General features: G+C 38.4%; 1 protein-coding gene across 1 annotated transcript in view; it reads right to left on the bottom strand.

Annotated features, from left to right (window-relative positions):
- The window catches only part of GPR149 (G protein-coupled receptor 149), an 82,744-nt gene extending 75,897 nt beyond the window's left edge, over positions 1–6,847 (bottom strand). Inside the window, exons 1-2 of the mRNA XM_043473396.1 lie at positions 5,828–6,847; positions 4,708–4,900 (exon numbers count right to left, since the gene is read on the bottom strand). Coding sequence (XP_043329331.1) covers positions 4,708–4,900; positions 5,828–6,847 — 1,213 coding nt within the window. The remainder of the gene's footprint in view (positions 1–4,707; positions 4,901–5,827) is intronic.
- Positions 6,848–26,970: the final 20,123 nt, after the last annotated feature.

Genomic DNA, 26,970 nt, shown 5'->3' with positions numbered 1-26,970 from the left:
CAACATGTCTATATCTTATTAATTACAAGATGAATTTAGCAGGAATGCATAAAACTTTCTATGGTTTAAGTCAGATGAAATATGATAATATCCTATATACACTACTACTATTTGGTGAATACAGTATAAAGTTTTAGTAAAATAACAAGAGAGAATGTGACAGAAGTGATATAATTGTTTCGTGTGAATGTCATTAAATACTAGATAATTTCTGAGTATTAAGAATGAAGCTATATCAAGATGGTAGACAAAATACAATGTAATATTTTGATTTTCATCTTCCAAACATGGCTCATTTCAAAACTTTTTTCTACTTGGATAGCTCTGTGTTTTATAGCACACACTTAGCACACATTGAGAGATCCTTTGGGGAAAAGTTTATTACAAACTATAAACTTTCTATGAAAACAACAGGTAAAGTTAGATTTATTTCATAGTACATCCTTGTGTCATTCATATGCTGATTCTATTACTGAAACTGTCTCAGAACTGAAGATTTACAAACCAATTCCATGGACTGAAAGAGAATTTATAGCTATCATTCATTATTTGAGCCAAAAACACTATTTGTTTGAGCCAGGACACAAACAAAAATTTCTATTCAAAGAAAATGGAAAAGTAGAAACATGTTAACACTATCCACTGTCTCACTTAGAGTGCTACTTAAGTTTTTCTAATAATATAGTTCAGTAAAATTAAATTAGAATTCTTAGTTTGTTTTAATAGTGTGAAAGCTGAATAAAGGAATGTTTCAATTATTGATAGGTTTTCTTTTGCTCTAAAATAAGATACAGAGTGACAAGTGGTCAATTTAAGGATATTAAGCAAACAAAAACTGTCATAAAACCCCAATTTTATCATATAAATTGATATCTTATTAGCTACACATCACCACTATGAAGCATATAAAGCAAAAATGAGCAGGATTTTTAAAGAACGAGTTCAATGGACAATCCACCTCCATGTTATGAGGTGCAAGAGGGAGTCTGAGGTAGGCTTCAAGAAGGAAGTCTGATCGCGAAAGATGGGGAACTAGAGCATTCCAGGGCCAGTTAGGCACAATGGTCATGTCATTTAACAAAACAACAACCCTACATAATAATAGGCAAATGGGTTCTATTTTGCGTTTGAGAAAACTGAGGCTGATAAAGGAAACCTAAGGTTACTTACTTAAAGAGATTTGAATTTAAAGCTGACTCCAGAATTGGAGTTATTAGCCTCTATGGGAAATTGCTGTACTGCTAATCAGACCCTTGAGAGAAATATGTTAATAAAAGCAGAAAGTCCCCAATATGCTATCTTTAAGTTAAGGGACTCGATGGACGTGAGTTTGAGTAAGCTCCAGGAGTTGGTGATGGACAGGGAGGCCTGGCGTGCTGCGATTCATGGGGTCTCAAAGAGTCGGACACGACTGAGCGACTGAACTGAACTGAAGTTAAGGGAAGTATGTTAATTATAAGATGTAACCAATAGAAATATTTCTTGTTAGTTACTTTTCCTTAACACTAGAGGTAAATTCTACTAACTAATGAAGGTAATAGGCTGTAACAATATAACAGGGTAGACAATAACTGACTAGTAACTTACAAGAAGCTTAACGACCATCAGGATAGACTCAGGATCTTTTGGAAATCAATACTACACTTATGAGAAATAAGTACACTGTTACATTTGTTCTGGGGCTTCCCAGGTGGCACAATGGTCAAGAATCCGCCTGCCAGTGCAGAGAATGAGTTCAATCCCTGGGTGGGGAAGATCCCCTGGGGGAGGAAATGGCAACCTACTCCTACTTCTTGCCTGGAAAATTCTACAGACAGAGGAGCCTGGTGGGCTTATAGTCCATGGGGTCACAAAGAATTGGACACAACCGAGCACACACGCTCATTTGTTCTGAAAAGCAAAGCCCTATTTAGGACAAGAAATAGCTCTAGTCTTCTGATTTTAATCACATCTTGCTAACGACAATTTTAGACATAATATGTCACCAGATACTTTGACTTCAACAAAAAAAAAGGAAGCTGAAAATCTGATTTTTATACTCAGAAAATATTTTACTTGAACTGTTTAATTTTAAAGCAAAATGGGTGTGAAAGCCACATCCAATCCATATGTCTGCCACCTGAGATCTCTGTTTTAAAACCATCTAGCTTTAAAACCACTTTTGTCGAGACATTAGTAATACAACAATTAGATTATTGTTGAAAACAGGAGAGAACTATTATCCCTGGAAACTTCATTTTCTGGTTGCATGTCTCTCAGTTTCCATATAGTGAAGCTGAGATGTAGAATCATGTTTATATCATATTTATGGTAAATATGAGTTAGGAAAAAATATGTTCCTTTTCTTGTTCCTGGAGTTTTCAGAAAAAAAATAAAACAACAACAACAACAAAAGTTAAAGGGGGGACATTAATTTGTTAGGAGAAAAAGCTTAAGTGTGAAACTGGAGCCATCAAAGTACTCTAACTATATAGAATCAAAGTACTATATCAGGTAACTGATCAAGCTCCTGCCCTCCTGAGGATGAGCCATCTTTGGAGTTTCAAAATTGTGTGTCATCCTAGCAATAGAAAAATTTACGGTGGGTCAGACAGTGAAAATACACCATTCTTATTCTTATAATTTCCCTGTGGCAGAGACTGGGATCAAAAGAGAATGAAGCCATTTTTAAATGAATGTTTCTCATGTTTTATTTTTGAAGCCATGGTTCTCTAGGCTTACATTTCAATGTCTTCCCAGAATTTTTACATCTTTCCCTGTATTGCCCATACAAATAAAGGCAATGGGAATTTTAGAGGAAAAATATTATTTTGGTCTTGAAAGGTGTGGTTCTAATCTCAAACATGAGATATTAACTGGCCTGCTGTCGGTTCTTCTTTCTTGTGCAGTACCAGAGAGACTGCTTCCCAGCCGTTTTATAGAGAGATATGTTGTGCTGCTTTGTTTTTGGCATTGACAGAGGTGTCCTTCAGTTCTTAAAAGAAAGTGAAAGTGAAGTCGCTCAGTCATGTCCGGCTCTTTGCGACCCCATGGACTGCAGCCCACCAGGCTCCTCCGTCCCTGGGATTCTCCAGGCAAGAATACTGGAGTGGGTTGCCATTCCCTTCTCCAGGGGATCTTCCCAACCCAGGGATCTAACCCGGGTCTCCCGCATTGCAGGCAGAGGCTTTTTAACCTCTGAGCCACCAGGGAAGCCCCTTAGTTCTTAAAAAGACTGCTCTAAATTCTTCTTGTCTCTCTCACAATTTTAAATATATAAGGTGGGATTGGTTCATTAATTTAGTAACAAAATATTAATATTTGATAGAATGGTAGAACTTTCAGGTCTGTAAGTAATTTTTATATATTCTATGTTCTGTGTTTTCTATCAAAAAGATTTATTATTAATTTTCTGTGTCACTGTTGCTCTGGATATTAATCTCCAGAAGCACATACCTATTACAAGTTCTGTGGTTACTGTATTTTAAAGGCATAGATGAATTTGGCATCTATTGACAATAAAACTTTATGGCATCCTTAACACTAAAAAAATCTTCAGGTCATTTGAAAATTATCTAGACATTGAATGTCATGAACACATGGAAAATGAGCAGTTCATGACTACTGAATGTTATAAAATAACCCTGTTGAAGAACTGATTGCAGAATATTCTTTAATAGTCTTCAGTTTTTATAGCCCTAATATAGTCTGAGATGGACTGTTTTCATTCACTCTTTCTTCTCTGTTAAGCAAAAATATACTTGCTTATTCTGAGCTAAGGACAATTAATGGAAGAGTTAATTCAGCATACACTAATGCATTTATTAGTGTATTAGATTTATTAAATGGTAGAACATCCTATCTTTTTTCTGGAATGACAAAAAAGATATCCTTTTCCTTCCTGACAGAGTAAAAACATACAGATCATTCCTCAACTTTTCCTGTCTTGGTATAGGAACAATTACACTCTAGTGAGCTTTATAATTGACTCCATTCCTGTTAGAGATGTAGTTTTTAAAACAGATTTTTTTAAAAGTAACTAATGATGAGATTTATACATAAACATATATTGACAACTCTGCCAACCTTTGTCCTTTCTTGAAATTATAGGTATTGGGGGGGGGTTGTCATTTGTGTATATATGTGAATGTTTTTTAAAAGCAGAGGCATACACTTAAAATTTGTTTTGGACATGTTTTTAGGTGCTCCTACTGCTTACTCTGAAAACTTTCCAATACCCTGGAAGAATACAATCTGCAAAATAATGGAAATGCTTTTCTTTACCGTTCCACTCAATAATAATAAACTTTAATATAATGAATTATAACTTTTCAAAGATGAAGGCTTCTCCTACGTAGACTTGGGAGGGGGATTTATTTTCTACTCAGAGCTAAGTGTTGTGGTGGATATAACATCTAAAGTCCTTTGTTGATTTCATTATGGGTTGAGTGAATTCTCTGAGCCACCAGGGAAGACCCCCTCTTTTTTTAAAAACACCTAAAATAATCATTCAATGTACATGTAGTTCACAGAGTTGTTTTAAACCTGCCTCATTTAAATTTACTCCAACACTGTGCCGATAATTGTTTAACATTTCTTCCTTTTATGTATCATTTCACTTGTCCTTGGACTATTCATCACCTACTAAGGCAACTTTCTCAATAGACCACCTTTCTGTATTTGACCCTCTGCATATTGTTCTCAACCTCCGCACTATCCAGGACTTACGTTTTTTCCCATCCGATGTTACTGCATATGTGTTCTGCTTGCAGTTGATGATGCAGCCACAGGGCAAGTGTGTCCAATGTTTAGACAAAACAAACACTGGAGTTACAGTGGCGGCCAGGAGGGTTAGCATAAAGCTGAGCATCTCAAAGGGAAGGCTCTGAAACCCCAAGATGTGCTGGACCACCATGTGGATCTGTAAAAGCAGAGAGCTTCAGACCTATCCCAGGAAAACGTTTTCCACTTTGCCAAGCCTTTTCCCCCAAGCATGCTGCCTCAGCTCCCTTCTCCAGGCCCCTTTGCTATCTGAGAGCTAGAAGCTCTGCTCCTGAGCTGGCATCATTGATTTTGGGCTACCAGGATCCTTTGGGAAGAAGCCAGCTGCCCCAGACTGCACAGGCTTTTGAGGGTTTCCACTCTTGAGCGCCTGGTCTGTGCTGGCTGCCAGCTCAAGTCTCCACCAGGAAAGCACAGTTCACAACATGAAAAAACGCTATCCCAGAAAACAGGCAAGCATCTGTGAATCCTGGACCTGGTACTCCAGATGTCCTTTGTCATATCCCTAGCCCCTCACCCCTGCCAGGCCATGCCCGTCACACCAGGGCACCACCTGCCACCTCTCTCCTCTGGCTGTCTCTTGGAGGTGTGAACAAAAGCCTGTTTTGTCTGCTCTCTGCTCTCTCTACTAGGGGTTATGCCTCTCCTCTCTTCCTGATGGGGACAGGCTGCGACTTATCTAGGGAGGAATGGGGCAAAGATAAGGGCAGGACAGAAGACTGGGGGAATAATAGAGGCATACACTGTTATCCTTCACTGACTCCCTCCTTTTCTGAATACTCCCAGACGTTGCTCGGAGAGAGAACACCCTTGACCATGACAGACCTGGGAAAACTAAGTCTGCCGCGCCTGAGAGCGGTCCCCGCTTACAAAGGCTTCGCGGCTGCTAGTCCTACCCGTGAACTGCTTTCCTCCAAGTGCTTCCTTAAAACCAACCGAGATACCTTTGTAAGCGGACTAAACTGCACATCTCTGGGTGACCCTCCAAACCAGGGGCGCTGGTCTCAACACGCACTCACACTGTCTGGCACACACATCCGCACCCCGTGAGCAACCGCGCTTTTACCATCATGGGCAGCCAAAGGGTGACCTTTGTCAGCGCTAAGATCAAAGAAAAGCGCTTCTGCGCTACGCTCACGGTGAAGCTCCTGGTGCCAAAGAGAGTCCCCCGGTTCTCGCGCCTGCAGTCCCCAGCCACAGCGGCAGCTCCGTGCCCCGGCTCCTGCCCTGGCCCTGCGCTCCTCGCGGGTGGACCCGGTCCAAACGCGGTGTCCGAGCTCGGGGAGCATCCTCCAGAGCACCGCGGGGCCGGACCTGGAGCATCATCCGGGGACAGGGAAAGCACCCTCCCTCCAGTTGCAGGGGTCCCTGGAGTGGAAGCGCCTCGGGAAATTTCCTGGTAGTTGGCGTGAAGTCTCGGCGGCTGCTCGGAGCACAGCAACTGGTGAGTGAGCGGGACCGAGAGGCCGGCTAGTAGTCCGAAAGCCGAAGTGTACACGGCGAAGAGGAGCAGCACGTAGGAGCTGGAGCAGTCGGCCAGGCAGCCCCAAGGCGTGCGCACGAAGGCGCCCCAGCCGCACAGGGGGAGCGCCGAGAGCAGCAGACTGGCTGCCCACACGGTCAGCGCCACGCCGAGCACCTGGCCGGATCTTCTGGAGGTTGCCTGGCTCCCCACAGCCCTGTGCATCGTGTAAAAGTTGTAGGAGACCAAGAGAGTCGCCTTCAAGTTGCTCGAGAGGCCCTGGCATAAATAAAGTAAGGCAGAGATGGTGCACAGAGACTGGAAGTAGTCAGAGACCCCATTTGGCCACTGCAAAAACATGAAGATGGTCACCGACAAGACGCTCATGAGATCATCCCCAGACCAGGAAGCCACAAGCATGGACACAACAGTTCTGTTCCGCATTTTCAGCAGAGAAACTAGTGAATAAATGCTGCCTGCCAGGGCTGCCAGAGTCATTAGGCATGTCAGGCAAAAAAGATAGATATTCACGGTTCCTGGCGGATTTAAAGGGTCTGTCGAATTATGGTTTCCTTTCCACAGGTTAGAGTCATTTGTTGATAAGTTACTGAGAAACACAGACATTATCCTTGGTCAATATTCAATTTCTTTTTCAATAGGTCTGTAAATAGTCTCACAATTAGTAAGCATGGCTCTTAGCTGCAAATCAAATCTCATTTTCTCCCACCAAGTTTCCCTCAAGATGTTCCACGGTCATTCCTGCAGAAAATGGCCAGACAAGTCTCCGTTAGACCTGACTCAACTCATATTTGAAAAATGGGTTCCACTTAAAGCAGCAATAAGAAACTTTTCAACATTTCAATTAAAAAAAAAAAAAGCCAAAAACTCCCTCCTGAAACCAGCAAGTTTCAGGCACGAATGCAAAAGCTCCTCAAGCAGACTGGAAAACAATGATGTTTGGGTTCTTTTGGGTCCTTCTTGTGGAGCAAAGCAGCTTTGGCTTGAGGTAATCAAACTCTATTCACTTTTTAAGAGCAGTAAAATGATGCATGTGGTTCCAGAGCTGGATTCAAAGGCAGAGAGATTATCGGGTAGTTTTCAGCTTGGCCGGTTCAGAGACTGGGAGACAGAGAGAAAATGAGAGAGAGACAGAGGGTCTCAGAGCACAGCTCTCCATAGGAACCGCGGTGTTCTTCAATCAGCCTGCGATCCTCGGAGCTGCAGGGAGGAGGAGTCAGTCAGCTGAAAGCAGGAGAGGAGCAGGAACAAAAGGGAGGGGAGTTCCGTGTGTGAGCGAAATGATGTACATCTCCTCAGCCTGCCTTATTTGAAGCAAGAGACAATGTCTTTGCTAAGCCTAGCCTTTTGGTTTTGGCATATAAAACTAACCCAAATACTTGCTCAGGCTTGATGTGAATGAAAAACAGCATCTTGTTTTCATTTCAGAAGTCCAAGCTACTCTGCTAAGGGGCTGCTTTTATTCTTATCTAGACCTCTCTCTGATCTATAATCCACCGGAGGAAGAATATCATCAATGCTAAAGAAAATAGGAGGTACCAGCTTTGTTTTTAAAATATCTATTGTACTTAAGAATGTCATTATGGTCCTCACTACACTAAACAAGATTTTGGAGACTCTTCGGGTGGAGCCATTCTAACTTTAGGCATGTAACTATTTTATGCCAATGTCATAAAGTAAGCAAGCTGCAATTTGCATAAATAACAATTTCTGGTTGTTAAAGTTAGATAACACTATATAGGGCATAAAAGGGAGGTTGCCTCACAAAAACATTTTTAACCAGAGTATTTGGGGTGTTTTGTACAATAATTGAATTTCTGAACTCATTTTAAGAATCATCAGTTTTGAAAGATGTGAGGCTTAACAAAGAAGTAACAGCAATAGCTCTGGTCCAGTATTTCGCAGGATGCTCTAGGGTAGTCTTCCTTCACAGCTCAGCCCGTGACATGAAGGCTGCCTTTTCACACAGAGCTGGAGTCTGAAGCAAAGCAGGAAAAGGGAGAGGACGAGGTTCATGTGGTAATGATCTAAGTACATGGATGTGGTAATAGAACTCTGATCATTCCCTTATATTAAAGATAAGGTAAAGATACATTTTGAACCTGACTTTGTGCAATCGAAAAGTGACTGTATTAGTCATTGCCAGCCATACCCTTCAATAGACACAGTAGACCCTTCACTAATCTTGACATGCTGTTCAATTTCTCTCTCACTCAGCAAATGGAAACAAAAGCCACCTGTGACAGCTAGCTCAGCACTGACTCTTCCTACTGATAGCAATGGACCTTGCAGAGTAGTGTGAATAAGAAGGTTCTCGGTTAATTTTCAATATGGTGTTTAACCTTGGCTTTGTAGTTGGGCTGGATAATATGTATCACATTGGTAAAATGCTATGAGTAGGAATAAATAATAACTGTCACAATAACATTTGAGGCCTGCAGACATTCCCCCTATCATTACCATAATTTCTGGGTTTTCTATTCAACGTAATTTTGGAAAAGGGATAGGATACCCAAGCATCATGGTGCCCTGGTCACTACCATATAACAGAGGGGCAAGAGTGTTACTACATTTCCAAAGATTAGTGGTGGAATTTTCAGCCAGTAGGGAGCTAGGAGAGAAATCTGGATTTCATCCCAGACTGTGCTATTGCTGGTTGTATAACCTTGGGGAAACGTTCTTATATTTTCTCTGGTGTCTGTTTCCATGTCTGTAAAATGTAGGGCCTGACTGGATCATTTTTAGACCCTTTCAAATTCTGAAAGTCGATGATATGGTTTTTAAATAGTTCAGGTTAACTTTGTCTTCATTTTCTTTTCTGCCTACTTCACAGTAATCAATACTGAACTGATGCTTGGGTTCTCAATGCTTTCTCTCTCCCTGTTATGATGACATGGAGGCCCTTGCCAACATGAAGAATGTATCAGATTCAAGCAGTCTGGAACGTTAGGCCAACTGAAGGATCATAGCTGCCCTGGAGGGCTGTGAGAACCTATAGTAAGCTTTGTATGAGTAAGAAGTAAAATTTGCTGTGTAAGTCACTATGTTTTAGGGGGGCTGTTATTGGACGGTAACCTAGCTCATCCTACTGCCATTAAATACATGGTTGTCCCCCCCCACTTAGAAAGTGATGGAGTCAATTTTTAAAATTGTAGCCTGGCTTTGCATTCTTAATTACAACACATACAAACATTGTCTAATTGCCCACTTTTAGCACTGCATGATTGGGAATATTTCCAATGACTGTTGACAATTATAAAGTTTTGTGTGTTTTTCTTTCTCAGAAAGGATGTTTGATATATCTCATTTTTCAAAGTTTTAATTTATAAACAACCATTGACCAAGATTTACATTTTATATATATATATGTATAAATACACACACACACACACACACACACATATTCCAAGTGTGTTCAGTCGCTTAGTTGTGTCTGATTCTTTGTGACCCCATGGACTGTAGCCTGCCACCTCCTGTATTATATATATATACACACACACACACACACATATATATATAAAACATAAAGCTTGGGTTTGAAACCTGGGTTGGGAAGATCCCTTGGGAGATCTATCTATCTATCTATATATATATAATATGAGTTTCTTGAAAGTTGTAAGCCTTCCACTTACCATAATCTCCATCTCTCTGCAATATCCTCCTGTGCTTAAAAAAAAAAATCACTCTAAATGCCTTTCAGCTAATCAGGATAACATTTAGGAGGCTGAGGAGAAAGATTTCTCAGTTCTTGTGAGTGAGCCTTGTTCTTCTGTCTCACTTATAGTAAATCTTATATCTCAATTATTTAAAATCCTGTCTTCAAATTACTTAATAATGCAAATTTATATTGATTTAAATTAGAATTATGGTTATGGCAGAATATCTTAGGTGAAGATGCATTTATTGTCCCAGTGTTGTTTTGGTTACTTTAAAAATGTAGCATTACAGACTATAAAACAACCTAGAGAGAATTACATGGAAAACATTTCATTAGGCTTTTAGTTTATGAAGTCCTATATATGTTAATATAGAACATTTATAGAGAGAAATAGATTTATTGTTAATGCTTGCTCTTTTTTACTCAATCTGGGCAATGCTCTTGACCATGGTAGTTCTGAAGGTCCACCTTGCCATATAATAAAGATAATATCTGGAGGAGAATTTTAATATAGAGCTCCGTGAAGCACTGAGTGAATTGAGAATGACCGAATTTATCCAATAGAATAAAAACATAAGTAATATATAGTTATTCTAAACATAATTGTATGGGCTTCCCAGGTGGCACAGTTGGTAAAGAATCTGCCTGCCAATGAAGGAGACACAAGCGAAGTGGCTTTGATCCCTGGATTGGGAAGATCCCCTGGAGGAGAAAGTGGCAACTCACTCTAATATCCTTGCCTGGAAAATTCCATGGACAGAGAAGCCTGGTGGGCTATACAGTCCATAGGTTCACCAAGAGTAGGATACAAGTGAGTGCACACACAGACATTCCAAATATAACTATACAGTGTAAACTATCATTCATTCATTCATTCAACATCTGTTTGGGTGTCTAAAGTTCAGACAATGTACATTAATGGTAAACAGAACATTAGAGTTCCTGCCTTTAAGAAGATTATGGTCCAGTCATTTTTCAAATTATCTTCTTCCTTAAATTCCTCTCAAAAACCTCTCATCCCAAGGGATTCCATACAGTAAATATTTAATGCTTAGGATGAGAATGTCCTTATGCACAACAAATTGACCAAGTCTTAAATTAGTAATGAGGTAATGCAGGAGGAGCCCTGTATCTTATTTTCCCTAGGTCCATTTGGGCTGTGCATGCCTGCTCAGTTGTGTCTGACTTTTTGTGACCCCATGGACTGTAGACTGCCAGGCTCCTCTGTCCATGGGATTCTCCAGGCAGGAATACTGGAGCAAGTTGTCATTTCCTTCTCCAAGGGATCTTCCCAACCCAGGTTTCAAACCCACAACTCTTGCGTCTCCTGCATTGGCAGGCAGATTTTTTTTACCAGCTGATCTACCAGGTCAACAAGGTTTCAAAGAAATTATTCCAATATCTCAGTATCTTGAAGATACAATCCTTTACCGTCTGAGCCAGTAAAGAATCTGCCTGCAATGTAGGAGACCTGGGTTCGATCCCTGGGTTGGGAAGATCCCCTGGAGTAAGAAATAGCAAACCACTCCAGTATTCTTTCCTGGAGAATTCCATGGACAGAGGAGCCTGGCAGACTACCGTCCATGGGGTCACAAAGAGTCAGACACAACTCAGCGGGCATGGCTACTGTCCATGGGGTCTCAAAGAGGTGAATACAACTGAGCAACTCATACCCTGAGGACAGAATCATATCCTCAGCTAAGTACTAAAACTGTAAGTGACATGAAGCATTTGCGATATTATTGTTTAGTTTCATTTCACGACAGACCTGGTAAAAACTCTTAAGTAGTTATGAGAATAGTTCTTGGTTCTGGTCTGATCCAGATTTCTCTTCATCCTGCCTGGCTCGGGTTATGCTGGATCCTTAATTTTTCTGTGATGCCCCCTCACCCCTGCCACCTCCACATTGTTCCTGACCCACACCAATGTGTCCTGGGATCTGTTTGTTGTTTAGTTGCTCACTTGTGTCTGACTCTTTTGCTTCCCCATAGTCTGTAGCCCACCAGGCTCCTCTGTCCATGGGATTTCCCAGGCAAGAATACTGGAGTGGGTTGCCATTTCCTTTTCCAGGGGATCTTCCCAACCCAGGGATCAAACCCATGTCTCTTGTCTCCTGCATCAGCAGGTATGTTCTTTACCACTGAGCCACAAGGGAAGCCTTTTCAGTAAAGCCTTTCTTAGTATTTCAGAAACTTCTCAGTCTCTGCCTTTATTAAGGCACAAGATTCATGTTAAGCACCAAAACTTCATCAGCCATGTTCTCAGAGATGACTGTTTTTTCTGATTCTTCACTAAACGAATTCTACTCATTGCCCTAGAAGGAGCTTCTCTCTCAGTCCTGTGGTTTTGCTTTCTAATCTGAGCGCTCTGTCCTGCAGGAGTACCATTGTTTTGCCTCGAGGTGATATCTGGGGCATAATAATGGGAAATATGTTTTATCTCATGTCTTTTGGGAGGAAGGGTAATTTCCTTCTTGAGGTCCCAGTTTTCTTCACTAAGTAAAAACAATGACTATGAAAGTTTTCTCGGTTCATTTTAGGGGCTGGCAAGCCATGATTTGTTTTTATAAGTGAATTTTTACTGGAACATAGCCACAGCCATTTGTTTAAGTCTTTTTATGGTTGTTTTCAAGGTACAATAACAGTTGAACCCTAAGTAGTTGTGACAGAGACTGTGCCAAAAATATTTACTACCTAGCACTTCACAGAAAAAAATTTGTTGATCCTTGGCTTATCTAAAACAGGAAAATTTCAGTGCAAAGTAATTCCAATTAATAGAATGACTGGGTCATTTGTGAGATTTAGACAAATCCACATCTCATGTATTCTAACATATGTAACAATAGTATAATATATATACTATATTATATAATAAATTATATATATGTACATAAATATATAATTAATATCAATAACAACAATAGCAATGGCTAACACATTTTTAGTTCATATAATGTGCTGGACATTCTTCTAAGTTATCTATACATATTAACTAATTTAATTTCACAATACTAGGATGTTGATAACAGTTTTAGACCCCTTTCTCTAAACAAAGGAACTGAGGCACAGAGAGTAAATAACCCACCTAAAATTACACTGCCTGTAAATGGATTTGACCCAGGTTATTCAGAGACATAATCCCGGCTTACAGAGGCAAAGCTGTATGTGGTTTATTTTTCTGCCCTATTCTCTAGATTTCTTGCCTTTGCAAGCACCCTGTGAGCTTTAATAAATCAGAGGGATTGCTGGGGAAGACAGCTTCCTGAAGCAATACAGATTTCTGAGGTCCTAACTCAGTAATAAAATGATACAGATGGCCTCCTGTTCTTCCTTTTCATTTAGTATCATTGAGCTCCAAGGGTTTTAAACAGATTATCTCAGTAGCTTTTAGTTAGGGAGAAGTAAAGTTTTATCCAAACTCTGTAGCTAAGGAATCAGAGCATACAGGCAAAATCACTTGTTGAAGATGCTATAATTCACTGACTGAGGTGGGAATTAAATGTACTTTCTTCCTTTTCTCATTTGTCTCTACACCCAGGGGCAGCAGTGTCTCTGGGCTGTGTAGTGAGAAATACCCCAGGGTTTGGGGCATTTTTGAAATGAAAAGGCTATGTGTTTATGAAGCATTTTTAAAATTTTGCATGAAAGAGAGACACAGTAAAGGCTTAGAAATTGTAGTCCTGCAGAGGTGAAAAGTGATATTGATCCTCTGATCACTGTGGTGGAGAATCTGGGCTCAACAACCAAAATGATTTCTAACTCTTATCAGGCTTGCTTTGAACTCTTACAACAAGCCACTTAATCTCACCTATGGCTCAGTTCTTCTATCTTCATAGACAGGAAAATGATACCTATCCAGCAGAATTTTAAAAGCTCAGAAGAAAAGCATCATAAAAGTTTAGAATATATAATGATGAGTTTCCGTGTACTTCTTTCTGTAACTGGCAGTTTTCGCAGTGAAACGCGACGCCAGCACCAGCTCTGGGTTCTCTAGTAGACGACAATAAAGGAGAAGCTGTTGTGATGGAGCATTTGTCCTTCCCATTCCATTCTACTTCCACATCTGATGCATATCATAACCATAAAAGTCACTGAACACATCATGTTATTTCTACTTTGATGATCAAATTAATGAAGTGTGCAATGGAGAGAAGATAGAGAAAAAGGAGAAATGATGGGGAGAGGAAGGCAGAGAGAGAGAATGAGGATAAATGAATGCCTAGTAGATTGAAAGTACCTGGACTAATACACTGGGGTCCTGCTGGAGACAGGCATTGGAGTTGGAAGGAATATGGCTGACCTAGCAAGGTCAGGATAGGAGATAAAGAGAAACTGATAGACACAGATTCTATATTCTAAAATTGACTTGTTCCAGAAAGGACTGGAGCTGAGAACCAGTAAGTCAGACATGAAAATGGGTTAAATGTAACTGTAAAGATATGTCAAAGGAAAAAAAGAGGTACAAAACTACAAAAGAAAACCTTGCTCTCAATGTGCAGAAGTGATGACTATGAGCAGTTTCATGTGTACACACAATGGAATAGATACATAAATGGAATCACACTTACATCTTGTTTTTTTTTGTTGTTGTTGTTAAATGCATGAAAGCATCTTGTGAATCACTTCATGTAAGCACTTATTTCATATTATATGTCGTTGTTGTTGTTCAGTTGCTCAGTTGTGTCCGACTCTATGCGACTCCATGGACTGTAGTCAGAGGCTCCTCTGTCCATGGAATTTCCCAGGCAAGAATACTGGAGTGGGTTGCCATTTCCTTCTCCAGAAGCTCTTCCTGACCCAGGGATTGAACCCATGACTCCTGCGTCTTCACACTGGCAGGCAAATTCTTTACCACTGAGCCGTGGGGGTGGGGGGAAGCTATTTTATGTTTGGCTACATTGGCTACATTGTTGTTGTTGTTTAGTAAGTAAGTCCTGTCAGATTGCAAGAATACTGGAGAGGGTTGCCATTTCCTTCTCCAGGGGATCTTCCCAACCCAGGGATCAAACCCAAATCTCCTGCATTGGCAGGCAGATTCTTTACCACTGAGCCACCAGGGAAGACATTTGGCTGCATAGATGAACTAGAATTTATTTAGTTGATTCCTTATTGAAGAGCATGTAAGGATTTTTTCCCCTATTTTTTTTGCTCTAAAACATTAATGTTTAGTGAACATGCTTGTACACATGTCATGGCACCTTTTTGCAAGTACATATACAAGGTAAATTCCTAAAGTTGAAATTGCTGGGCCATTTTTTTTTTTTTTTTTTAGTTTTGACATATTTAGCTATGTGCCTACCAAAAAATTGTACCAACAATGGTCATATACACTCAAATATATTAAGACTGCTTGTTTCTCCCACATTCTCACCAATGTTGAACATTATGAAAGTTTAAAAGTTTCTTTTGGTCAATCTGCTAGGTTAAAAAATATTGATTTACAAAACTACAATGATATATTATTTCACACTGGTCAAAATGACCATCATCAAAAAGTCTACAAATGATAAATGCTGGAGAGGGTGTGGAGGAAAGGGAACACTCTTGCACTGTTGGTAGGAATGTAAACTGATACTGCCATGATGAAAGACGGTATGGAGATTCCTTAAAAAACTAGGAATAAAACCACCATTGACCCAGCAATCTCACTCCTTGGCATATATCCTGAGGAAACCAAAATTGAAAAAGACACATGTATCCCATTGTTCATTGCAGCGCTATATACAATAGCTAGAACATGGAAGCAACCTAGATGTCCATTCACAGATCAATGGATAAAGAAGTTGCGGTACATATACACAATATGAATATTACTAAACCATAAAAAGGAACACACTTGAGTCAGTTCTAATGAGGTGGATGAAACCTAGAGCCTATTATACAGAGTGAAGTAAGTCAGAAAGAGAAAGACAAATATTGTATACAAATACATATATACAGAATCTAGAAAAATGGTACTGAAGAATTTATTTACAGGGCAGCAGTGGAGAAACGGACATAGAGAATAGACTTATGGACATGGGGAGAGGGGAGGAGAGGGTGAGATGTATGGAAAGAGTAACATGGAAACTTACATTCCCATGTGTAAAATAGATAGCCAACAGGAATTTGCTGTATGCCTCAGGAAACTCAAACAGGGGCTCTGTACCAACCTAGAGGGGTGAGATGGGGAGGGAAACGGGAGGGAGGTTCAAAAGGGAGGGGATATATGTGTTCCTATGGCTGATTCATGTTGAGGATTGACAGAAAACAACAAAATTCTGTAAAGCAACTATCCTTCAATTAAAAAAAATAAATTAATTAAAAAATATTGATTTATAAGTGTTGGTATTAAGGAAATAAGAACATTATATGTTCAGATATTTGTTATGAATTTGTCAATTCTATTACAATTTTGTTAATTAATATTTTAGGAAATTATTTTATTCAGACTATAGCAATTGGGAAAGTGTTCATTAATGAGAAATTATTCAAAGAAAGGCTTCCCTGGTGACTCTGATGGTAAAGAATCTGCTGCAATGCAGGAGACCTGGGTTTGATCCCTGGGTTGGGAAGGTCCTCTGAAGGAGGTCATGTCAACCCACTTCAGTATTCTTGCCTGGAGACTCCTCATGGACAGAAGAGACTGGTGAGCTACAGTCCACGGGGTTGCAAAGAGTTGGACATGACTGAGCGACCAAGCACACTCAAAGAAATGGAAGGGGCCTTGTTTGTACAGAGGGAAGTAAACAAAGGAATTACTGATAAGGATGGAGGTGGGTTTTATCTTGGGAAATGCCAGAATATGGTGGGTCATTGGATTTAGCCATTTCCCAGAGAATAAAGAGCAGCAATCTCTCAACCATTACTGCTTTCTGGGAGCAAAAGGGTTCAGCTAAAGTTCAAAATTGTCATTCTCTCCTTTTGTTCAAAATAAATTTTGTTGCTGAACAATATAGAGGTAATCAAATACTTGGTGAGTTGGAAGAAGCAGGGTCTAAGAAATAGTCTCTCAAGGGTACTTGTTAATCTTATTATGTTTTATTTTAAAAGGAGTTTTTACTTTTTAGGCAAATTGATTGACATTTTCCTTTGTATCCCATAAAATATTTCACATCCAAAGTGTAAAGTAAGTTATGTCATTTTTTATACTACTATGGAATCACGTATTGCATTTGAAATTTTTCTGCTAAATGTATTTTGGTACAAGGATTTAGAAAAGGATTTTGCTTGATTTTTATTTCCTAAGTCATTATCCAGTTGCTTCAACATAATTTTATATAGCCTATCTTTTCTTAACTGATTTGATATGATACCTTTAAGGTATAATCATTTCCCCTATGGATTGTGTCTATTTTTGATACAAATTATTTTCTGTTGATTCCTTTCTAATGAAATAATATATATAATTTTAAATTTTGTTAGACTATAACGTGCATACAGAAAAGTGTGCAAGTGATAAATACATAAATTAAACTTTCACAAAGTGAGCTCTCTGTGTTATAGCACCTAAATGAAGAAACGCATGACCAGAATGTTAGAAGCCCCCATGTGTCTCTTCTAGCTATAACTTACCACCTCTGCAACAGTGCATGACAAGGATAACTAGTGTTCTGACTTATAATCTGTAGTCAGATACTAGTTTTACTTGAAAAGAAAGTATGTTCTCCTTTGAGTGTAGCTTCCTTTGGTCAGCATCATATTTGCAAGATTCTTCCATATTTTTTAATAAAGTGGTTCTTTTTTTTTTTGATATATCATACTCCAAATTTATGAACAGCCTACAGTTTATGTATCAGTTCCATCATAGATGAACATTTGTGTCATCAGTTTGGGGTGATTACAAACAAATGCTTGTAGATTTTATCCTTGCAAGCTTATAAGTTAATTTGCTGCAGTTTCATAGCAGAATACGGGGATTGCTGGTTTAGAAATATAGGACTTTATTATTTACAACAGCAGAAATCAGTATTTTCCTGTGCCAGTTTCGTTACATGCAGAGGACTCAGTGACACCTGCATACACAATGAAGGCTGTGTTATTGGAGAAAAACCATGAACTAATTGAGGAACACAAATGGTGTATCATGAGAAGTATGCCTGTCCTTCTCTCTGGAGAGAGACACTAGCCCTGACACCCAAGGCTGTAGCCAAATCTGCCTTTTACTTTGGATACAAGGATCTCTAAAAAGAGAATATAGAAGCAGTCAACATTTCTGCTTGTAAGACATGCAGAAATGCAAGATATGCATGGATAATTATCTCTCAGGAGAAACAGGACAAATAAGTCCACAATTACTGTTTATCATAATGCCAGGGGTCCTAGCCAATGCTATGAAGAAAAAAATAGAAAGAAGAGATTGGACAGGGTGGAAGTTCAAAAAGAAAATTATCATTATGTGCAGATGCTATAATCATATACCTGGGTAGCAAAAGAACTCACAGACAAATGATTACAACTAAAAAGAGAATTCAATTGCTGGGCAAAGGATCAATTTTTAAAATCAATAGCAGTAAAGACTAACTATAAAGTGTAATAATATATACATTTTTTCATAATTTAAATCCTTGAAGTGATAAAAATCATGAAATATCTAAGGAACTATTTTAATCATAAACACTCAAACCCTATTTAGAGAAAACTTGAAAGCATTATAAAAGATCATGGAAGATGATCTAAATAAATGGAGAGGTATTCCATGACTCTGGATAAGATATTTAGCATTAAAATGATGTAAATTTGTTCTAAATTTATATATTCAATATTTTGTTGATATTTAGTCACTAAGTGGTGTCCAACTCTTTGCAACTCCATGGACTGTAGCCCATCAGGCTCCTCTGCCCATGACATTTCCCAGGCAAGAATACTGGAGTGAGTTGACATTTCCTTCTCCAGTATATTCAACATAATCCCAATTAAATTTCTAGCTGAATTTCTTGAAAAACTCAATAAACTTAAATTTGTTTGGAAGGATAGATGTCCATGAAGAGATAAGTCAGTCGTATAAAAAGCAGTAATTCATGCAATGAAGCCATTGTTCTAAAAACAGTTTAATATTAGTACAAAAACATATAAACTACCAGTGCAACCAAATAGAATGTTTGAAGATAGGCCTATACATTTATATAACAACATATTACAAGCATTTCCCCATGAAACATTATCACCTAACTTTATGGATAAAAATAAAAGTTGATCTTGATCCTGTATATACAGATAATCGTAGGTGGATCAAACACTTCAATATAAAAGGCAAACTATTATGTTCTTTTTAAGCCAGGGTAGTGAAGGTCTTATTAATTAAAACTGAAAACTTACAAATCATAAGGAAAAAATATTGATGAAACTTTTTACCTTAAAATTAAGAATGAAAAATTTCTGCTAAAAAATGAATACCATGGACATTGTTTCTGGAGAGACAATGAAAGGAAATTTTTGCAATTGCTAAAACCTGAGAAAAACAAAAGATGATTAAAATCAACTAATGGGAAGAGCTCCATCTCTAACTGGTTTATTTCATTTAACATAGTATCCTTAAGGTTCATCCATATTGGCCCATATTACACAATTTCCTTCTTTTTAAAGGCTGAACAATATTCCTAAGTGGCGTTAGTAGTAAATAACTCACCTGCCAATGTGGGAGACATAAGAGATGTAGGTTCAATTCTTGGGAAGATCCCCTTGAGGAGGTACTGGCAACCCACTCTAGTATTCTTGCCTGGAGAATCCCAAAGACAGGAGCCTGGGAGGCTGCAGTCCATAGGGTTGCAAAGAGTCAGACACGACTGAATCAACTTAGCATGCACGCATATACTGTATCTTCTTTATCTATTCATCTATCAGCAGGCATTTGGTTGTTTCTACATCTTGGCTATTGTGAATAGTGTGTCAATGAGCATGAAAGTGCTAATATTTCTCTGAAATAGCTAACGATGCTGAATTGCACATTTGAAAAAATTTAAGAGGGTAGATAGACCTCATGATGTGTTCTTGCTACAATAGTTTTAAGTCAACATTCAGAAGACAACCATCCCCAAAGAAAAATGGGCACGGGGTAGGAGCTGGCAATTTATCAAAGATGAAGAGATGCAAAAAATAGAGAAATTCAATTTTAAAAAGTGATGAGATGCCATTTTGCACGTTGTGAACTGACAAAAATAAGAAAGCTGGATGATGCCCAAGTTTAGCAGAGCTATGAAAACAGAGACACATTTCGCATTGCTGGTGGGAGGGTAGAGTGGTGCAGCCATTCTGAGAAAGCATTCTTCAGGGAGATTAAGGAAATTCATCCTATCATCTGGTCTTTGCATGAAGTGTTCATCCACACTCATGTGGACATGTCACAGTGAGTTCGCTGCAGTCTCAGCAGTGTGGTGAGTTGGTGGTAACCTGGGTGCCCGTAGCTGGAAGAGAAGACAGGCAAAATGTGGTGGGAGAAGTACTGGTGTTGCACACAGGGCTACATGGACGGATCCTAGAAACTTGTGTTTTTAAAACAGCACTAAGTAAAAGAAGGGAAATGTATGGTACAGTACTATTTACATGTGTTAGAAAGAAATGCACATAAAACATCGACTCACATCTTGTAAAGATATTTTACAAATAAAAGTGTCAATATTAAAGACAATAGATCCCTAAGGGGTAAGGGAAATGGGAATGGGGTATAAAAATAAAGAGAAAAAAAATTAATAATCTATTTCATGGGAGTTTTCAAGTATATCTGCATAGAGTTGAGCAAATAATTCTTAAAATCTACCTGTGTCTTGGCTGCCTCCATCTAAGTTCTATTTGGACCATTTGTGTTTTGGCATTTTTCTTCCTTGGTTTGATTATAGTTAGTAATATATTTTGTTGCTTTATTCAAAGTACCAGTTTCTAGGTATATTTACCAGCTCACTGTTTCTCTTCTTTTTAATTCATTGAATTTAAAAAAATCAACTTATTTTTATTTTTTTAACTTCTTTGATTGCATAAAAGTGTTAGTCGCTCAATCATGTCTGACTCTTTAGGACCACATGGACTGTAGCCTGCCAGGCTCCTTTTTCCATGGAATTCTCCAGGCAAGAATACTGGAGTGGGTTGCCATTCCTTTCTCCAAGGGATCTTACTGACCCAGGGATCGAACCCAGATCTCCCGCATTACAGACAGATATTTTTTACTATCTGAGCCACCAGGGAAGTCCCACTGCATAATTATAGTTAATACTATTTGTTCTTATTTGGTAATATGAATGCTTGAGGATATACATATAGGTAAACATATATATTATTTTTTAAAAATCTATTTTCTATTATAGCTAAACCCCATAAATCCTAATTTGGAGTAAGAACCGAAGTATTTGTCTAGAACCAGAAAGTGTTTTCTAGCTGTGACTATATTGTTGCCAACGGGAGAATAATTCAGGAGTAAAGTAGCGTTTTTCTTGAGCTCAAGAGAATCTTGCTTCTCCATTTCCAACTGTGATGATGTGTTTATTTCACTGAATGACTGACCATCAAATTAGAATCCTGCTCTAATCTCAGTGGCAAATCCTGCCAATCACAATAGGATTTGCCTGCTGCTTGACATAATTTTCTGTTTGGGGTTTTGATTTTTCCCTTAGGCTTTTCTCTGGTATGGTGAACGCTGAGGTCTTCTTAGAGGCATTATTACAAAACAGAAGATTTACATGGAATAAGCAACAGAGGAGAGGTAGATGAAGGAGAATACAGGGGTTCATATTACTTTCATTATCATTATTTTTTAAATCATATGTAATTTGGACTGTCTTTCACTTTGATCCAGAATTGTTTGAAAGAGTTTTCATTTAATTTCCAGGTAGGTGAATTAAAAATTATTTTTACATCTTTCTAGCTTTTATTACGTTGGATGTGAGAAAATGGCCTGTGTTATTTCTAAATTTTGGAATGCTTAGGTTTCCTTAGTGGCATAATGTTTGGTTCACTTCAATGAAAGATCTTGAATACATAAAGAGAAGACATATTCTGTTTCAAAATACAGAATTTAACAGACTTTTGTATAACTCTGTACTGGACTACAGTATTGAAAGATAAACTAAAGTATATTAAAATTTTTTTAAGAATTCATTTGAGTGAGAAATGATTGGAATTTGGCAGCCTCAAACCAGAAGTGTCTAGGAGTGCTTCACCAACAGGAGCTGGGAGAATTACTAACATAGAAAAGGTGCAGAAGCAAAGAAAGAAAATTATTGGTTGTCTATAGCATAAAGCCTGGTTGGCTGTTTGTGACTAGTTGTCCTTAGGTTTCAATTTTGTAAGCTTGAGGCATTTACAGGCTTAATTTTGGTTTGCTTATGTATGCTGCTATAGCATGGAACCTCCTATATCTAATGGGCTCCTTGTTTGATTTAACAATAGAGGCATGAAGAAACTAGGTATGGGGAGTCTGTGAAAGAAATATTTTTATGAATTTGAGGATAGAAATTATAATAGTTTGCATTTATTTGAATACAAGCTGCAGTGTCTTTCAGGTGCTTTACTTATGATAGTTACCTCTGAACATTTGTGGAGCTTTCATATAGAAGTGAGATTATTCTTTGATTCTTATGGAGAACTGGAACTAAGCTGTGAAATTAGCTGTAGGAAGGGCAGATTTAAAGTGAATATATTAATTTTTAAAAGAATCCATGGGAACTCTTTGAAATTTAAGTGAAGATCTCCTGAAGTATTGAGATTCCTCATTATGGGGAGTCTCCAAAGAGAATTTGGGTTTCCAGTGGCTTGAGATATTTTAGAGATAATTCAGAATTTAAGTTTCAAGTTACATAGGTGACATAGAAAGACTCTTCCAATTCTGAAAAACACTGTTCTAGAATTCATTTCCTGGATCTCATTAAAGGCAGCAAGGCATCTTTCAGTTCAGTTCAGTCGCTCAGTTGTGTCCAACGCTTTGCGACTCCATGGACTGCATCATGCCAGGCTTCCAATCACCAACTCCCAGAGCTTACTCAAATTCATGTCCATCGAGTTGGTGATGCCATACAACCATCTCATCCTCTGTTGTCCCCTTTTCCTCCCACCTTCAATTTTTCCCAGGATCAGGGTCTTTTCCAATGAGTCAGCTCTTCGCATCAGCTGGCCAAAGTACTGGAGTTTCACCTTCAGCATCAGTCCTTCCAATGGATATTCAGGACTGACATCCTTTAGGATGGGCTGGTTGGATCTCCTCACAGTCAAAGGGACTCAAGAGTCTTCTCCAACACCACAGTTCAACAGCATCAATTTTTAGGCGCTTAACTTTCTTTATGGTGCAACTCTCACATCCATATATGACTGCTGAAAGAAAATGACTAGACAGACCTTTGTTGGCAAAGTAATGTCTCTGCTTTTTAATATGCTGTCTAAGTTGGTCATAGTTTCTCTTCCAAGGAGCAAGAATCTTTTAATTTCACATCTGCAGTCACCATCTGCAATGATTTTGAAGACCAAAAAAATAAAGTCTCTCACTCTTTCCACTGCTTCCCCATCTATTTGTCATGAAGTGATGGGACCGGATGCTATGATCTTAGTTTTCTGAATGCTGAGCTTTAAGCCAACTTTTTCCACTCTCCTCTTTCACTTTCATCAAGAGGCTCTTTAGTTCTTCTTCACTTTCTGCCATAAGGATGGTGTCATCTGCATATCTGAGGCTATTGATATTTCTCCTGGCAATCTTGATTCCACCGTGTGCTTCCTTCAGCCCAGCATTTCACATAATGTACTCTGCCTATAAGTTAAATAAGCGGGATGACAATATACAGCCTTGACGTACCCCTTTCCAGATTTGTAATCAGTCTATTGTTCCATGTCCAGCACTAACTGATGCTTCTTGACCTACATACAGATTTCTCAGGAGGCAGGTCAGGTGATCTGGTACTCCCACCTCTTTAAGAATTTTCCAGTTTGTTGTGATCCACACAGTCAAAGACTTTGGCATAGTCAATAAAGCAGAAGTAGATGTTTTTCTGGCACTCTCTTGCTTTTCTGATGATCCAACAGATATTGGCAATTTGATCTCTGGTTCCTCTGTCTTTCCTAAATCCAGCTTGAACATCTGGAAGTTCATGGTTCATGTACTGTTGAAGTCTGGCTTGGAGGATTTTGAGCATTACTTTGCTAGCGTGTGAGATGGATGCAATTATGTGGTAGTTTGAACATTCTTGGGCATTGCCTTTCTTTGGGATTGGAATGAAAACTGACCTTTTCCAATCCTGTGACCACTGCTGAGTTTTCCAAATTTGCTGGCATACTGAGTGCAGCACTTTCACGGCATCATCTTTTAGGATTTGAAATAGCCTAACTATAATTCCATCTTTAGAAATAAAATATAGGCTTTTACCATAAACAAAATGAAAAGACAGCCTATGGACTAGGAGAAAATATTTGCAAGTGATGTGACACACAAGGGCTTTTGCCAAAATATATGAACTGTTCATAGAGCTCAATAACAGAAAAACAATCTAATTGAAAAGTGCCCAGAAGACCTGAATAAGCATTTCCCCAAAGAAGAAATACAGATTGCCAATAGACACATGATGCTCATCACTGCTAATTAATAGAATTCTCTGTTAATTTAACAAATAGACAAATCAAAACTACAAAGAGCTATACCAACCTCACACCAGTTAGAATGGCCACCAGTAAAAAGTCTACAAATAACAAATGCTGGAGGGTATGTGGAGAAAAGGGATCCCTTTTACACTGTTGGTGGGAGTGTAAATTGGTGCAGATACTATGAAGAACAGTATGGATGTTCCTCAGAAAACTAAAAATAGAATTGTTAGATGATCCAGCAATCCCATTCCTGGGCATATATCCAGACAAAACTATAATTCAAAATGATCCATGCTCCTCTATGTTCTTAGCAGCACTCTTTATTAATATAATCGCCAAGACATGGAAGCAATCTAAATGTCCATTGACAGATGAATGGGTAAAAAAGATGTGGTGTGTATATATATAATCAAATATTACTCAGCCAGGAAAAAGAATGATGATATTTGCAGCAACATATAAATTATCATACAAAGTGAAGTAAGTCAGAAAGACAAAGACAAATACCATGTGATATCACTTGTATGTGTAACCTAAACTACAACACAGATGAACATATCTACAAAAACAGAAACAGACTCACAGATAAAGAGAACAAACTCGTGGTTGCCAAGGAGAGGTGGGGGGAGTTGGAGGGAGGAAAGACTGGGAATTTGGGATTAACAGATGTAAACTATTATATATAGGACGGATAAATAACAAGGTCCTACTGAACAGCACAGGGAACTATATTCAATATCTTGTGATAAACCACAGTGGAAAAGAATATGAAAAAGAATATATATGTATAAGTGAATCGCTTTGTACAGCAGAAATTAACATAATATAGTATATCAACTATACTTACATAAAATTTAAATATATATATATATGGGCTCTCAATTGAAATGTTGTTGCTATCAGTAGATTTAAACTTATTTAAGATTTAGGGACACAAAGTAATACATTTTCAGGTTCGTTAATGTTTGACTAATATAAACCAATAAAACACATTTGTCTCTCTTAAATACGTTCTCAGAAGGGAGTTTTACCACACTGTTAACATAGCCAATAGCAAACATACAACTCACATTAGTTTAGTGAGAAGACAACACACATTAAACTATAAGATGTTATTTTTATAGTTCCACTTGCCCATCATTAAATACACGCAATATATAAAACTTCTAACTCTAGATTCTCTCTCTCTCTGAAACTCTCTTTGTTTTTCGTGTAGCTCTTCCAAACACAGGATTCCTTTTCAGGAACTTCTGTAAGTGTGAAAGATACAGAGGCAAAATACAACTAGGAGTTTTTGTTCTCTCAGAAAGATTACAGAAATGGTCTCATCTTTTATTGCACTCCAGCACTTTAAATGATCATGCATCTCAGTATTTTTGTCTGTGTAACTCTTAATTTTTTTCTCTTTCTAAAGTGATTTACAGGTTACTAAGCAATTTCACCTACATTGTGATCTTGTTTACTCTTAATACTGTATAGTCGATTTAACAAAGAGTTACCAGTGTTCACTATCATTTGCCTTTTGCATAGGAAAGCAGACATTTAACACTTGGAATTGCTGCATTTCAAAAATTTTAGCATGTACATGACAATAATTTATCACAGCATATAATTTCCTCCACAGAATTTCTTTCTGGTTAGGAACTATGGGGAGCTTTGGTTCTCTGCATTTTAATCACCATTATGAGCATTTGACTGTCCTTCACAGGAGATTTTTAATAAAGAACAATGTTTTTAAGATTGCAAGTAGATAGCAATAAAACTGTTGTAGAGTTTGAGGTGCTGTGTGTTCAGCTAGATTTACTCACTAGCTTAATGTCTCACTCTTATGTGAGAGACTTGTCATGTACAACTTGGCAAAAGTATTGATAAATTGATATGTGGCATGAGCCTTCTGGCTTGCTTAGACATACCCAATGTGATAAATGTTGCATTGAGAATGACAAGCTCCACTTATATGTCAAAGCAAGAACTGAATTACAGTTGCTGGGAACTACTTTCATGCTTGGACTATTTATCTGAAGTTGATGTTGATGAGAACATGGTATTTTGTGGGGCTTTAGAGATCCCAATAACAAAAAAGATTCCTTATAGAGTTAGCAGAGCAAAGACCTGGTTTCTACCTTAACTCTGTGGTTCTGAGGCTTTGCCTTTTATGAGCCGTGAGTAATTTTTGAAGGAGACTCTGGAGGTTTGCCTGTATTTTGGAGGTATTGCTTGAGTGCTTTAGAATTTAATAAAGTATTTCTCTGAAGCTATCAAGAGCCCTAGTATGGTGAACTCTTCTGCCAACTGAGACTTCATTTAACAATAATCAGAGATAGCACTTTGGGGGCATAATAGATTTTGAGGTAGAAATCTCAAATAACTTATGTCTTGCTGCAAAGAGTTAGATTGATTGCCTAGAGGCACTGAGCCTTTCTGAACCAAATAAATAGATAAAACGGTTTCCACTGTTTAAGCCTGGGGTTTGACATAAATCCTGAGGTATGCTACACACAACTTGCATTGAAACATAAAAGTCATAGAATTTTGACTCA

The sequence above is a fragment of the Cervus canadensis genome, chromosome 7 (assembly GCF_019320065.1).
Source record: "Cervus canadensis isolate Bull #8, Minnesota chromosome 7, ASM1932006v1, whole genome shotgun sequence".
NCBI classification, from domain to species: Eukaryota; Metazoa; Chordata; class Mammalia; order Artiodactyla; family Cervidae; genus Cervus; species Cervus canadensis.
Note: the sequence above shows the minus strand (reverse complement) of the source record. Positions and strands in the feature narration are given on the sequence as shown.